The 14,229-nt window shown below is 33.3% G+C and overlaps 1 protein-coding gene across 1 annotated transcript; it reads right to left on the reverse strand.

The window, feature by feature from the left end:
* Positions 1 to 285: 285 nt before the first annotated feature.
* On the reverse strand, positions 286 to 7,745 carry LOC149518053 (uncharacterized). Its single transcript, XM_089763676.1, has 6 exons — positions 7,439 to 7,745; positions 6,377 to 6,435; positions 5,545 to 5,657; positions 3,023 to 3,246; positions 1,815 to 1,988; positions 286 to 699 (listed from the first exon to the last, which is right to left on the reverse strand). The coding sequence occupies exons 4-6, from the start codon at positions 3,107 to 3,109 to the stop codon at positions 322 to 324; spliced, it is 639 nt and encodes a 212-aa protein (XP_089619802.1). The 5' UTR covers positions 3,110 to 3,246; positions 5,545 to 5,657; positions 6,377 to 6,435; positions 7,439 to 7,745; the 3' UTR covers positions 286 to 321.
* Positions 7,746 to 14,229: the final 6,484 nt, after the last annotated feature.

The raw sequence follows: 14,229 nt of genomic DNA on the forward strand, positions 1-14,229 counted from the left end.
GGCAATATGCTTCTTCATATATTGAGTTCTAAACAGAAACCATGACATGAAGAAGATGAATGAGATTTAATATTAATATAGCCTAAAAATGGATGCATAATGAAATTTAGATTAACTAAATTCTATCTTACATCACTCTCGATTAGAGTTATCAAAGCAGATTTTAATTTGAAAAACTCGATCCAAATTCAACTCAATTCGATTTGTTAAAAAAAAAAAAAAGAAAGGTCTAACAATCCAAATCTAAAGAGAACTATGGCAAAGGGAGGGGGTTTGACTACATGTGGCTCTAACAACACGCACAACTATAATATTTTACAGCTAAGAAGCAAAGCATCCAAACGTTGATACACATACATTAAGTGTTACTCCTATCTTCCTGCACCTACAAGATATGACCAAACTAACAATAGTTGCTCTCACATGCACAGGAATTAAAACTAATAAATAAAACCAAAATAGTTTTATTAGAAATAAGCAACAGAAACTCATTATAAGTGAGAAAAACAAACGAAATTGATATGAACAGATCCCTCTCAAGTGCCTTCTTGCAAATAACAAGAGATGCCAGAGCAATTCCAGCATCCTGCACAACCTTCGGTTTTGGTTCCATCTCTGAACTTCTTCCAAGATTATTAAGAAACTATATTTTCTCCGATTAAATAAGATGTCAAAAGGAACCACTGCATCCAAAAGATCCTGCATGTATAAAACAACTGGAACTAGTTACTTAAATTTAATGTTTCTGTTGAATACTACATTTAAAACTCGTTTGTCTGCCTGCCGACCCAAAACCCTCTAACCCTTTTGTTCTTCAGCATATATACTTCCAGATATGCGCACCTATGTTGCCACAATTATTATAACATGGAGTAAAAAAGCTGGAATTATGTTTAGAGCTAATCAATGCATCTAACTGATAAGAAATTAAGACTGTCTGGTACTCTTCTGAAAAGGAAAATTCCTCAAAACTAATCTAATTTCATAATATAATATAATATGATATAATATAATGAAGACTGTTTGGTACTCTTTTGAAAAAGAAAATTCCTCAAAACTAATCTAATTTCATAATATAATATAATGAGAGTAAGGGGTGGATCCTACTCAGTTATGACCTTTTTGATTTGGAATTTCTTTCATTATTGTCCTATTATTTTCAAGAAGACAAAAGCACGAAAGCCAATTTGCTTCTTGAATTTTATTTGATGAAACAAAAGGTTTCAAAAATAGTCGAGGAAGAGCATGAACCTCTCCAAAATATACAGCAAAGCACAACCCAGAGCAATCTGACAGAAAATAACAGTAACTACAGATTGTAACCATCACATAGTATTCGACTAGCCTAGTTTGGATAGAAATTCATGACAACAGAATAAAGCTCTTGCACTAAATTCATCGACCAAATGTCTTTTACTAAAAAAATTGAAGCAAGCTATGCTGTTCAGTGGTCAAGATGCAGTCGTATATAATTACAATGTAAGTTGAGACATCTTCCAAGATCATGTGTTGAAGGTGCCCAATGACAGCATATTAAGTGTTTTTTATTAACACTATCCAAGGTTCACGAAGAAGAAAACTAGTATTTAGCATATCAAAGGCTAAAGCGACCTGTCTACCTGAAATTTTTCATCCTTTTCCAATTTTCTGGCAGGAAGACAGGATTTCTTAACATTATGCATTAAAACTTTCCGATGTAAGCATCTTATCATTAAAATTGGCAAAATCCTGATACATCAAAGCAAGCCTTAAACCAACCAAAAAGAAGATAACTAGAATATAGACACATCACCATTTCAGTCCTATATGCTTACCTTTATGCTAGCAATATCTTCATCACTCATAGAAGCTTCATCTTCATGCGTTGAACTGTTTTCCTGTATAGAGGACCCACTGGCTTTTGCAGACATTTGTCTAGGATATGCTCCTTTATTTCTGGGGCTCCACACTGAAGCCAGATAAGTTTGCAGCTTCCTAAATATTTGAGGCTGCACCAGTATCCTCAAAATTGAAACAAATGTGGTTACAAAATTTGTTTGACATACATAATCCAAAAGGATTCACATGTTTAGTTAGAAGCTATAGTATCTGTCAGAAAAGAATTTTGAGTCATGACATTGATTACCATAACACTATGGCATACAGGTTCCAACATAATCAAAGCTTGTCACTTTTTCTATATCTTTGACCATCATAAACATGCTATATGCAATATTTATAAGCTTAATGGCAAATTTTTCCGAAGTGTGCAGATAGCATGGACCTAAAAGTCAATGCAAAATATTGCTGTTCCTGCATGAATCTAAAAGGCAATAAAAGGCTATCTGATGCATAGCTGTCAAGAACTTTGTAACCACAGTTCATATAGCAATGCCCGATTATGAACATAGAACCCATAAAACCATACTCTAAGTGACCTTAAACTGCAAGTGTTAGGAACCAGAAGTAAATTTTTTTGGTACATTTGGAGAAAGAGAAATATATTTCTCATTGAACAAATCAAGTGAAAATTCCACAATTGATGTCCCAATTTAAAAACTCATGCACAATATCCCTCCCACTTTCCAATAAATTAGTTTAGGTACACAACTAAAAAAAAAAAAAAGAGAGAAGAAACAGAGAGAGAGAGAGAGAGAGAGAGAGAGAGAGAGAGAGAGAGAACAAGGGCTCTAGCATTTAGGGATTATGACTATAATACCACTAAATGCTCTAATATCATATTAAGCATTCCACTTAAATCCTCTTGACAATTAGTTGGGAAGACACAATACACCCTAAATTTAACTATAATACCACTGAAAAATAATACACCCTAAATTTAACTACAATACCACTTAAAAATAACATTACCAAACTCAATGGATAAAAGGTGCCTAAATGAAATATATGTCCCGATCAAATAGCATTAATAAAGCTCAAACTACATGATGAATAGAGTAAAGGACATACACAACTAATATCATTAATGATGTTATGATATATGCTCTTGCAACTTCCATGAACTCGAAACACACTCCTTTACCTGAAGAACAGCGAAGCAAAGATCTTCGAGGTTTGTTTTCAGTGCCCACAGACCCAATCTAGAAGCATGAACTCCAAATGCACTCATTTACCTGAAGAACAGTGAAGCAAAGATATTCCAGCTCTGCTTTCAGTGCCCACAAACCCAATCTAGAAGCTAGGGAACACCAAAAAAGTAACGTTTCTTGTGCAACAGCCTGAGACTTTGCTTGGGGCAGGGCATAACTGTAAAGAACGATCACACCTTTAAGTGCAATTCATACATCAATACCATAAAGATTAACCTTCAAACCATTGAACCATAAATTTTTAAGAATTATAGCACCACAGATTTTGTTATAAATTTCTCAGAGCTTGAAACACTGGAGCAATCTGTCCTTATACATATGTTCAAAGGATGGAGAAATATAGTGTGTCTATAATGCAAGATTCCTAAAGGGTTTAGAAATTTAGAATTCAAAAGATTCAATAAATGGAGTAATTATTTTTTCCATTTCAATGAATTAGTCATGTGATACATACAAGGAAGTCTAAGGGGGATAGTTAATCCAAACCTTGGACCTTGATCCTCTTATGGAGGGATCATAACAGCTAGGCCAAGCCTTGGGTGTCTATCCAATGAACTATGAAATAGAAAAACAAACAGAAATCTGTTTTCTGCATATATGATAATCTAATAAATAAATTTTGAGAGGCATTACAAGGTTCTCATATTCTGAATACAGTCTGCCAGCTTTATAAACACCACACATGCATCAACCATTCCCAAGAGCATGACTCGCAGATTATTTGCCTTAAAAGTAAAAGAAAAGAATATTAAATTAGAACACAACTACTTCTAATCAGTGTTCACATACGTACAATTAAACCTAATTAATTTATTTATCTATCCCCTATATTACAGTTTTCCACCCAGCTAGTTCTTTGAGAACATGTCATTCTCACCACCCATATGCATTGAGATAAATCTTGAAGATGACCACAAGAACAAGAAGAGTGCTTTGCACTATAGAACTTGACATGCCCTTAGGAAAGAATCAACACAAATGCTACCAAGACCCTTATATGATATCATAGTGACTTGTAACTACTATCACTTCAATCCCAGCAATATGCATTTCCTATATTTCTGTTTTTCCTTTCCTTTACGTATTAAAATTACATCTTGACCAATCCATTTTAAGTGTAAAACAATACGGATTTAAAAGTTAACTGCATGTCAGAGATTGCACTCAAAACCATTACAAATGACCTCCCAACCACAAGCACTAAAAAGAATTAATCATACATTGAATATACGATTTAATTATATCTTAAGGAACTATTCAATTGACATTTACCCTATGTAATGTGTACCCATATAAATCATGAAGTTTCACCTATTGTTTAGCTTACAAATTAGTTTCTAAATTACATCATCCACACCACATTTTTTTGTTGTAGTGCAAATTTTCTAACCATGTTCCTATTCATAACCAAGGGTACTCTGGTTAACATTTATCCTGCAATGTCTCTGTGGAGGCTACAAGACAATATATTAGATGAGTCACATGACAACATACAATATAGTGGGAGGGATTAAATATCACTATCAGAGGATCCAAAACTCCAGCACGATCATTGAAATTTAAAAAAATATTGTAAGACACAGGCATTCTAACAAGCTAACAAGGGTAACAACACCAAAGATGGCAAACATGACACCAAGATAGCATGAAAACCAATAAGAAGAAAGGGCAAGAATTTATAATTCCTACTTCTGACAGCAACATCATTATGGTTTCCCTATCATTGCCATCACTTGATGAGACAATATTTTTCCCACACAACATAATAGACATCAGAAGTAAAACCCTTTCTGTTTTTTTTTTCTTTTTTTTTGTAATAAGGGAAAAGAAATAAATAAGGATTACTTTAAAAACCTAAATCATAAGTTGTTTCTAGATATTTCTCTGAAGTTCGAAATTGAAATAAAAAAATCGATAGGAAGATAAACATGCCTAAGTGATATTTATGTTTTCTGGAGTTTTGAATATGGTGAACAAGTTGAATTACAAATCCTAGGAATTTCTCGTGAAAACCATCTCCAATTCCAGAAATAAAACAATTTTCCAAAAATTCATTCTTCAATGCAAGATGACTTATAACTGCAGAGTTGCTGGGCCTTTTCCAGCTCAATATAAGAATATTTCATTTAACAAAAGAAATTATATGCTATTTCCGTCAATATGAAACTTATTTTATTTACTTGTTTTGTTCTTTCTATGTTATTTTTTCTTTTACATTTTAAAACATGCGCAAATAACCAACTGTGGATTACACAACTGGAGTTAGCTTTCCCTAGACCAAGCATGTCACCAACGCAGGAAAAGGTGAAAGAAAAAAATCATCCTCCTTAAAGGGTTACAATACGAGTTAAACAAAATGTCGTTAAGCTTTCTGCTTACAAATATTTTTTTAATGAAAAACCAAGATTAAGGATGAGGACTCTACAGACAGAACCAATTAAAATGTAGACTTTACCTGATTTATATAACTTAATCTAGAAGCACCAGCTACCAACCTTACCACCTCATCACAAAACTCTGTTTCTATGCTGAGCAAACTTTCACATGTATCATCATCATGTCAATAGCCTACATCAAACTTTAAGACCTTAGTTAAAGAATTAACTGAAAGTGAAGCATGTTTTTGAGCAACACTGGCACTTTAGAGGGCTACCTTTTTTAGTAATAAGAAGATAGAATGCAATTGACTCAGCATAATATTACAAGAAAGTGAAAGAATGAACCAAGTTTCCAGACCATCAAGAATTGAGTTCAATTAACTATCTACCCATGTAAACATTGTTATCATAAGAACAAACCATTAACCATTACCATCAAAACACTAAAATGGCTACAGTTACTGTCTAAAACATCAAAATGTCTATTGCTTTTACTCTTAGATGTTTTCCTACCATATTATACGGCAATTATCCTTGTACCTGCATACTATCAGAATGGCTCACTAACTTCTATGAAAGATAGAAATAGTCATATTGTATAGGTCTACAAGTATAACCGAGACAGATTAAGAAAGTAAAACACTAGGCCAATATAGGAGCCCTACATGCAATTTGTGCACATGAGAAGCATCCACGGAAAAATAAATACTAGTAAGTTGTTAAAAAGATTATCAGAAGAACCAAGTATATAGACACAGCACAATGCAACAAACTTAATAGTTATACAGTTTCATACACTTAGGCCACTTGATGGAACCAACATAGCTAAGATTCTTCCTTCACAAATTCAGTGTTTTAGTGGCAGAATAGGACTACATGCAAGTTATGAGGCAACTAGAGATGGCAAACCTTTGCCTCGTAAAATATAGGATAGCCAGTCACACCTATTCCTTCCACTGTAAAAGAACCTGCACAAATTGATTGACGTTGTTAACTTGAAAATTGAGAGCAGAAAGCACGAAGAAAATGATTCAGTAAGTATACAGTATATGGATTATTGATTGGACAAAGCAAGCAGTAGTTGTCATTATAAACTACAAAGAGCATAAATTATAGTCGCGCGCTTGCTAATGAGCTAACATCAAGAATTAATAATTGATGCAATAGGGAGGAACACAAGGTTTCTAATGAAAACTATATCCTTTTCATTATGTGTAACAATTATTCCATAATTTTGGGATCAAAAGCAGAGTCTTTTAGGCTCATAATACATAATACATCTGCGTGAGAGAGGGAGCTTCCACTAAGAAAGACACTGACTTTGGTTATTACAGGGCATGTAGCACAGGCTTCCATGGCATGGCATGCCATATGACCATCTAGAAAGCTCTTATTTTGTAATATATTTGTGCCATGTAAATGCTAATGTACTAAAGATAATGGATTTTAATGGTTTCCATCAAAATAAAGCTCATTTAAACAAAAATAACAATAGAAGGAAAGGGGCTTATTTAGGAAATTTGGAAAAGTAAAGTGCTTTTTTTTGGCATTTTAGCCTAAATGTTTTTGTAGTTGTATGCACTATTTTAAGAATTTGAAAACTGAAAAGCAGTGCCTGCAGAATAAAATGAACATCCAAAATAACTATACACCAATAAACAGGCTCGAAAACACGAATTAAATTTAAAACGTAAAAGATAACATAGTATGAGATTATGAGGAGGATCTTAAAAGCCAGTCATGAACAAAGCACACATCTAGTATTCCCCTAATCTAGCACTGTAAAAATAACTCCTAGCGGGTTGCCTAAAACTGAATGTAACAAAACACTATTATTTCTATTTAAATTGTAAAAGTACAAAATTAGGCGAAAATTCCAATTCCAAAACAGCATAGAAATCCCAACAAATAAAAACCCGCAAAAGAAAAAGTTCCAAAAAAAAAAAAACAGAAACAAGTAACAAAAGGCACCTTGTTGCTCCTCGACTTTAGGCCACAAAAAGTCAACCTTAAGCAAAGGCCGTAACAGCCACTTGGGTAATAGCAGAAGTGACAGACCCATGGACAGTGGCACCAAAGCCAGAAGCAGTAGCAGCAACTATGGTGTTAAGGGAAGCAGAAACAATGAATTTCTTGGGAATACACCTCAACTTAGAAGCATTTTTGGGATGGAATTTGTGGAGAAAAAGAGGGCAAGTTTGGCGGGCAAGAAACATTTCTTGGAATGGATATGGGATTGGCAAGAAGAAGACGAATAAAACGAAAGTGCATGTTAAGGTTTAAACAAAAAAAAAAAAATCAAATGCTTTACATGATTCTTTTGTTGTAGGACGGTAAGATTGAGATTGTAAATGTTTTAAAGAAAGAGATTTTGTATAAATTAAGAAAAACAGTGTCAACGAGAATCAATGAATCGAACTCAAGATATCACGCTTACTAAACATGTGCTACTATAACAGCTTGTTTTATTGAAATTCATCTTTTTACGTTAAAACTTTTACTAATTTTAAAAAGGTCAATAAGATATAAAAAAAAACTATACCGTTTCAATATTGTTATTCTAAAATTAAAATATTTCCCCCCTCCCAACTATTATAACTTGTAACATGATTTTAAAGATAGTTTCTAATTTTTTTTTTTTTTTTGGGTTTAAAAGAGTGTAGCAGGAGATGACGAGGTTAGAATTCATGTTCATACGTCTTTTTTAAAGCCTTTTAACTACAAGACTAAGAGGTGAAAAATAAGATAATTTCTAATTAATTTTTAGAATTTTAATCATAAAACATATTTTATTGTAAAATTTTTCTATTCAAAGTTCTAATAAGATTATGTTTATAAAAAGAGATGAAAGAAGAACAATCTTCATTTATATGTTTTATCAAGAAATAATTATTGTAGACACCGGATTTTGTCCGGGTCTACATTTTTATAATCTAAAAAAAATTAATTAATTAAAAAAATTAATTAAAATTTTAAATCAAAAAATAAAAAAAAAAGAAAAAGAAGACAAACAGAAAAGCCAAATAAAAGAAGAAACAAACTAAGGGCTGTTGCCAGTGGGTGCCGTGCACGGCACCGCTGGCCACCCACGCCTGCCACCACCTCAGCCATCATAACACCTCCTCGTCCAGTCTTTTCACTCCATTAACACACGCAACCACCGTTTCAACTATATAAAACACTAGCTTCTCCCTTATTTCAGAGGGAGCTAAAAAAAAAACTCTTGGATCCCCTCACCAGAACGGCAGAAAACACGCACCCCTACCAAAAATCTCTCAAACAAAAAAACTCACCCCCCCAAATACCTAAACAGATCTACGAAAATCAACAAAAAAAAATAAAACCATAAAACAAAACACAGTTCTCCCTGCAGGGAGGAACCCAGCGCCGAGCCACCTGTAACAAAAAGAAAGGTTATTAGTTTGAGTTAAAAAAAAGAAGAAAGAAAAGAACAAAAAACTTTAAACCCCGATCTACATCGATTGGGGTCGTTTCTGACGAAGAGGAGACCAGATCTGGATAGATCACGTCGAAAGCAGCTTCCTGGTAACTTTTGAGGTTTTCGACCATTGACGATGGTGGACCAGGCGGCGGTTGGTGCGGTGCTTCCGGCGGTCGGACGACGAGACGGTCGGAGAGAACCCAGAGCTCTAAGGAGATTTTTTTTGGAAGAAATGGTGAAATGAGCTGAAAAAAAAAAACCTGACTTTTATAGAAAATATAAAAGCAAAAACGACATCGTTTTGAGCATAGGCCCAAAACGACATCGTTTCAAGCGTAAGAAGGATCCACATGTGGACCAAACCCGACCTGAGATCCGTGCAAACCGACCCGTCGACCCGCCTCAGCCAACTTTTAGCCAGTTCAGACGAACCGCCAGCAAACTGATCAAATCGATCTGAACAGTTCCTCAACCGGCTCAACCAAACCGCGTGTCGAATCGACCCCTTTTCGGTCCAACCGAACTGTCGTTGACCGGATAGTTGACGGATCCGGTTCAGGTAAATTTTTTTTTTAAATTTTCTAATTTTTTTTATATATTTATATATTGGTATTTTAAGTATTTTTTTATATATTTATGCATGAAAAATGTTTTATTTTATTAGAATAAATATCTAATTGTTTTTAATAATAAAAAAATGAAAACAATATAGGATAATAATTAAACATATATATTAAAAATGCTTAAGATAATAATAATAATAATAGTAATAGAATAATTATTATTATTTTTCCTGCCTAGATGTTGGAGGGAATAAAAAAATATTTTCCTAAAGAAATAATTCCGTCTAGATGTTGGAGAATTATTATTAATAAATTTTCATAAAAATAAAAATATAAGAAATTTTTAATTAATTTTCAAAAATCATTAAAATCGAACTTGCTCCAAAAATCCACTTAGATGTTGGGGATTTTTAAAGATGTTCGTATTTTTTTAAAAACGAAATCTTAAACAATAATTCTTAATTTTCAAAATCTTAGGTTTCTAAAACCTTCTAAAATCCCCCTTAAAATCTAAAATCCCTAAAATCCAAAATCCCTAAAATTCAAACCCTTAAATCAAAACCTCAAACCACAAAACCCAAACCCTAAAATCTCTGAACTCTAAAATCAAAACCCTAAACCTTTCATATCCTAAGATTCAAGCTTTAAAACCCTCCAAACCTTAAAACCAAACCTTCAAAACCTCTACTTAAGCCCTTACTCAAAATATTTTCAAAATTTTAAGGATACGTGTAAAAATCTCATATGAAATGGTTTGTTCCCGAACGCTGCCTAAATGATGGGGTATTTAAGAAACTTCGTTCCATTAAGTTTTTCACACGAGTTCTTAATTCACATTAATAATAAAATTAATAAATAAAAAGTACAATAGTAAATTGTGATCTTAAATATAAACAGTCGCACCTAAGCTCTGCCTAGATGTTAGAGAGTCGGGGTGGTCTCATTATACTTAAAAGTCCAACTTTTAAATTGCATCTCATCCTACATAACATTCATTAGCGTACATACGTTAACATGTTATCATTGATAATTATCTGCATTATTCTCTCTTCAATTTACTGTTCGATGATAAAATTTTTATAATAAAAAAATAATAATACTTAAAAAAAATTTTTTTTTTTATAAAATAAAAATAACATTTAGAAAGAAATAATTCTTGGTACTCTGCCTAGATGTTGGAGAATCACTAACAATTATTTTCTATGAAGATTGTTATTTCATTTTAAGAATTATTGTGTTAAATCTTAAGCAAAAAGAGTTATTTTAAATTCTGCCTAGATATTGGAGAATTTTAAGATCATTCTTTAACTTAAAGATTTTCTCAATATTTCTAAATAAAAATTTTCAGCAAAATTTTATTTTTCCAAATGAAGGGAATTAGTGTTAAATTTTAAATTAAAACTATTTTTATCCAACATCGAAAATAGCGCGTAATTAAATGGTACCAATTTATAGGCGTTGTGGGGGTGCTAATCCTTCCCCACACGTAACTGATTCCCGGACCCAACCTGGTTTTTCGTAGACTAAAATTTATCTTTTTGATAAACTTTAAACCCGTTTTTATAGTTTTATTAAAAGGATAAACTTTTGGGTGGCCAATCACACCCTAACAAAGATTGGTGGCGACTCCCCTTCCATTTACTTTGATTTTAAAACTCATTTACGTCTGACGGTCCCAAAACCGTTACGACAGCTTGGCGACTCTGCTAGGGACTTTTGAGAGTCAGGCCAAATTTTAGTTATGCACTATTAATAGCTGTTGGATTTAATTAGTTTTATCTGATATTTAATCTAATTCTCTTTATTTTAATTTTTTAAAAATATATACATACAAGTTAATAAATAAAATAAATTACTTGTTAGCTATTACTTTATTTTGATTTTGTGTTTATGATTTATTCATGTTGTTTTGATTAATACATTACTTCGCATACACTTTGCATATTTACTCACATGCATGAGCTCTAGACCCGGGCTCTTTCCCTTTTAGGAGGAAGTGAAATAGCTACGCTCTCGTGAGGTGATAACCTCCACATTTACTAGCAAAATACTTTTACTCAGATTGAACCCTTTCCATTAGTAGCCTATAATGGCAGAGGATCGGGGAACCTTACTAGTCTATAATGGACGATAATGTGAGGAATAGTTTGGAAACCGTTAGACGCATAAACCTTAACCCAGCATATCGTGAGCCATATGAAGCTAGCCTAGGGTAGAACCTTGTCGATCTTTTTATAGAAATAACCAAAAATGGATGATAAAAGAAAAGCATTTTCTAAAAAAAAATAAATTTTCTCTTTACATGTAGTTTATTCATTTGGTAATTGTTCAAATTTTACAATTTTATAAAATATTTTAGAATAAAGTGATTTTTTTAAAGCATTATCCAACAAGCCAAAAAAAACAAAAAGGTTTTCAGAAAAATTAAAGATTTTTCTTAAACCCTTTGGCCCAATAAAAAAAAAATCAATTTTCATGTCCTAGTTATTTTGTTTTTCTCTCTAAAAAATTTTTTTTTTATATTTTGTTTCATCTTTTGCATTTCATACATCATAAAAAATAATACATGTATCCCATCTCATATACATCATAAAAGATAGTGTCAGTTTCACTAGGTTGGCGTAACACAAGCATTGCATTCCATGCAACATACATTTGATAGGTTCATGCATTCCATACAAGTTTGTTGTATAAGTCATAGGAATACATCTCATCATTCATGTAAATATGTCATTACATTTCATGCATATAAATTCATGAATGGTAGGGTCGTATGGAATAAACGTTGCATTTCATATCCCACTATCCCTGCAACATAACATTCCTTACATACACATTCATTATTGATAAAAAATTTTATTTGAGTCATTTGTACATATAAAAATTCATTGTCATAGGCATAGATGCATTTCATGACATTTTGTAGCCATCATATTCATGTATTCATACTTCGTGTGTCATTCTTTTTATGATATTCATTCAATAGGGCTAGTAATCTAGATTTTTTTGTCTAAGTCCTGGAATAAAATGTCTGTCTTGGTGGGAATCAGAATCACGAAAATGGGAGATCAATTGGAAGCAAGGATTAGTGCTTTGGAGTTAAATTAAGAGAAATTATGGCTTGAGCTTTGAGAGATGAAACGAAAAATGGCTCAATTGATAGAAATGGTTAAAAGTAGTGGTATGGTTGGGTTAGTTGCTCCTCAAAGACCGTTGTCACTTTCGTCAAGTCAAGGGTAATTGGCTCTCATTAGTTCCAACACTCTGCCAGAGCATGCTAAAGTATTGGGTGGTTTGAATAGTGACCAAGGTTTGGGTGAACTCAAGAGAGGAATTGGTGAACTAGCCATGCAAATAACTGAGCTCAAAAGTTTGATTTCCAAGAATGAGCCAGTTGGCTTTAAACAACCTTCACAAACTATCCCGAGTCTAAACTCGCACCCAAATCCTTCTTATGACCATTTTCAACCTCTTTCCTAAGCACCTAGGATTAGGCCCCCAAACTTCATGCAACCACAAAAAATTTCCCACTTGAATCTATATCCACTATCTCATATTTTACAATCACCTGTTCAGCATGCTATCCCGTCACTACCATTTGAACCCAATCTTCAACCCAAAGTTTCTCAATTCACCTCAAGACCAACTAAGCTATCATCTTTTCAGCAAAGCAAACCAACCATAGGACAGAAAAACTCTGACAACACCAAAGGAAAAATCCCTGTTGATCCAATACCTATGTCCTACATAGAGTTGTATCCATTACTTTTAGAAAACTATCTCATTGCCTCTATCCCCGCTGAACCTCGCAAACCACCTTTCCCCGAATGGTATAACCCCAATGCTTGATGTGAATACCATTTTGGCATCATTGGCCATTCTTTAAAAAATTGCACAGCTTTGAAACATAGGGTGCAAGGATTGATGAAAGCTGGATATCTGAGTTTTGATGCCAAGATGAAGTCAGTTATTCACGAGAACGCTTCTTTAACCCATGCCAGGATGGTAAGCAGTGCTGCAAGCAACAGTAGGGTTGGTCAGTATGATGAATAAAAAGCTTTTTAAGCAAAGAGTTGTCTTCCCTAGTAATCATAGTCATCTATTTTTTAGGAGAGACAAAGGGAAGTGGGAGCAGGTTTGGCACTTTTTGGCCCCAACCCTAGAATGGTTCATGATGTGTAAACTTGATGCTTTTAGAAATGAATGAAAACTTCTTTTAACCTAGATTTTTTATGAATTGATGCATCTGTTTATTTTATTGGTGTGCCTAAAAGAGTGTAAGAAAGAATGATGGTTGCAAGTATGTTTTCATCAAACTTTTGAGATAGAAGGGATATATCTAGATGACCCATTTTGAATATAGGATGGAATTCAAGTTTTCCCTCACCAAAGTAACAAACTTTGACTTCCATATCATGCATCATTTGCTTGAATTCATTGTTTTTCATGCCAGCTAAGGACAAGGAATGATAATTGTAAATATACTTTCATCAAACCTTCGAAGCAATTTTTTTTATATAATAAAATTCATGCCATGCATTTCTAACTTCTGGTAATTAATAAAAGGTTCAAGGATAGCTATTCTAGAAAACAAGGTCAGTTGAGTCTGCACACTTGTAGCACTCGATTCAGTACCAAAATCATGGAAAATGAAGATGCCAGTCCAATGGACAGAGTAAAAAAGGCTCAAGGAGAGATCAGTGAAACAGTTACAGGAATGCAACAAAATGTGAACAGACAATTGATAGAATTAAAAC

Source organism: Durio zibethinus, chromosome 7, assembly GCF_047325235.1.
Source record: "Durio zibethinus cultivar Kanyao isolate XHJ-2024 chromosome 7, ASM4732523v1, whole genome shotgun sequence".
In the NCBI taxonomy this organism is placed as follows: domain Eukaryota; kingdom Viridiplantae; phylum Streptophyta; class Magnoliopsida; order Malvales; family Malvaceae; genus Durio; species Durio zibethinus.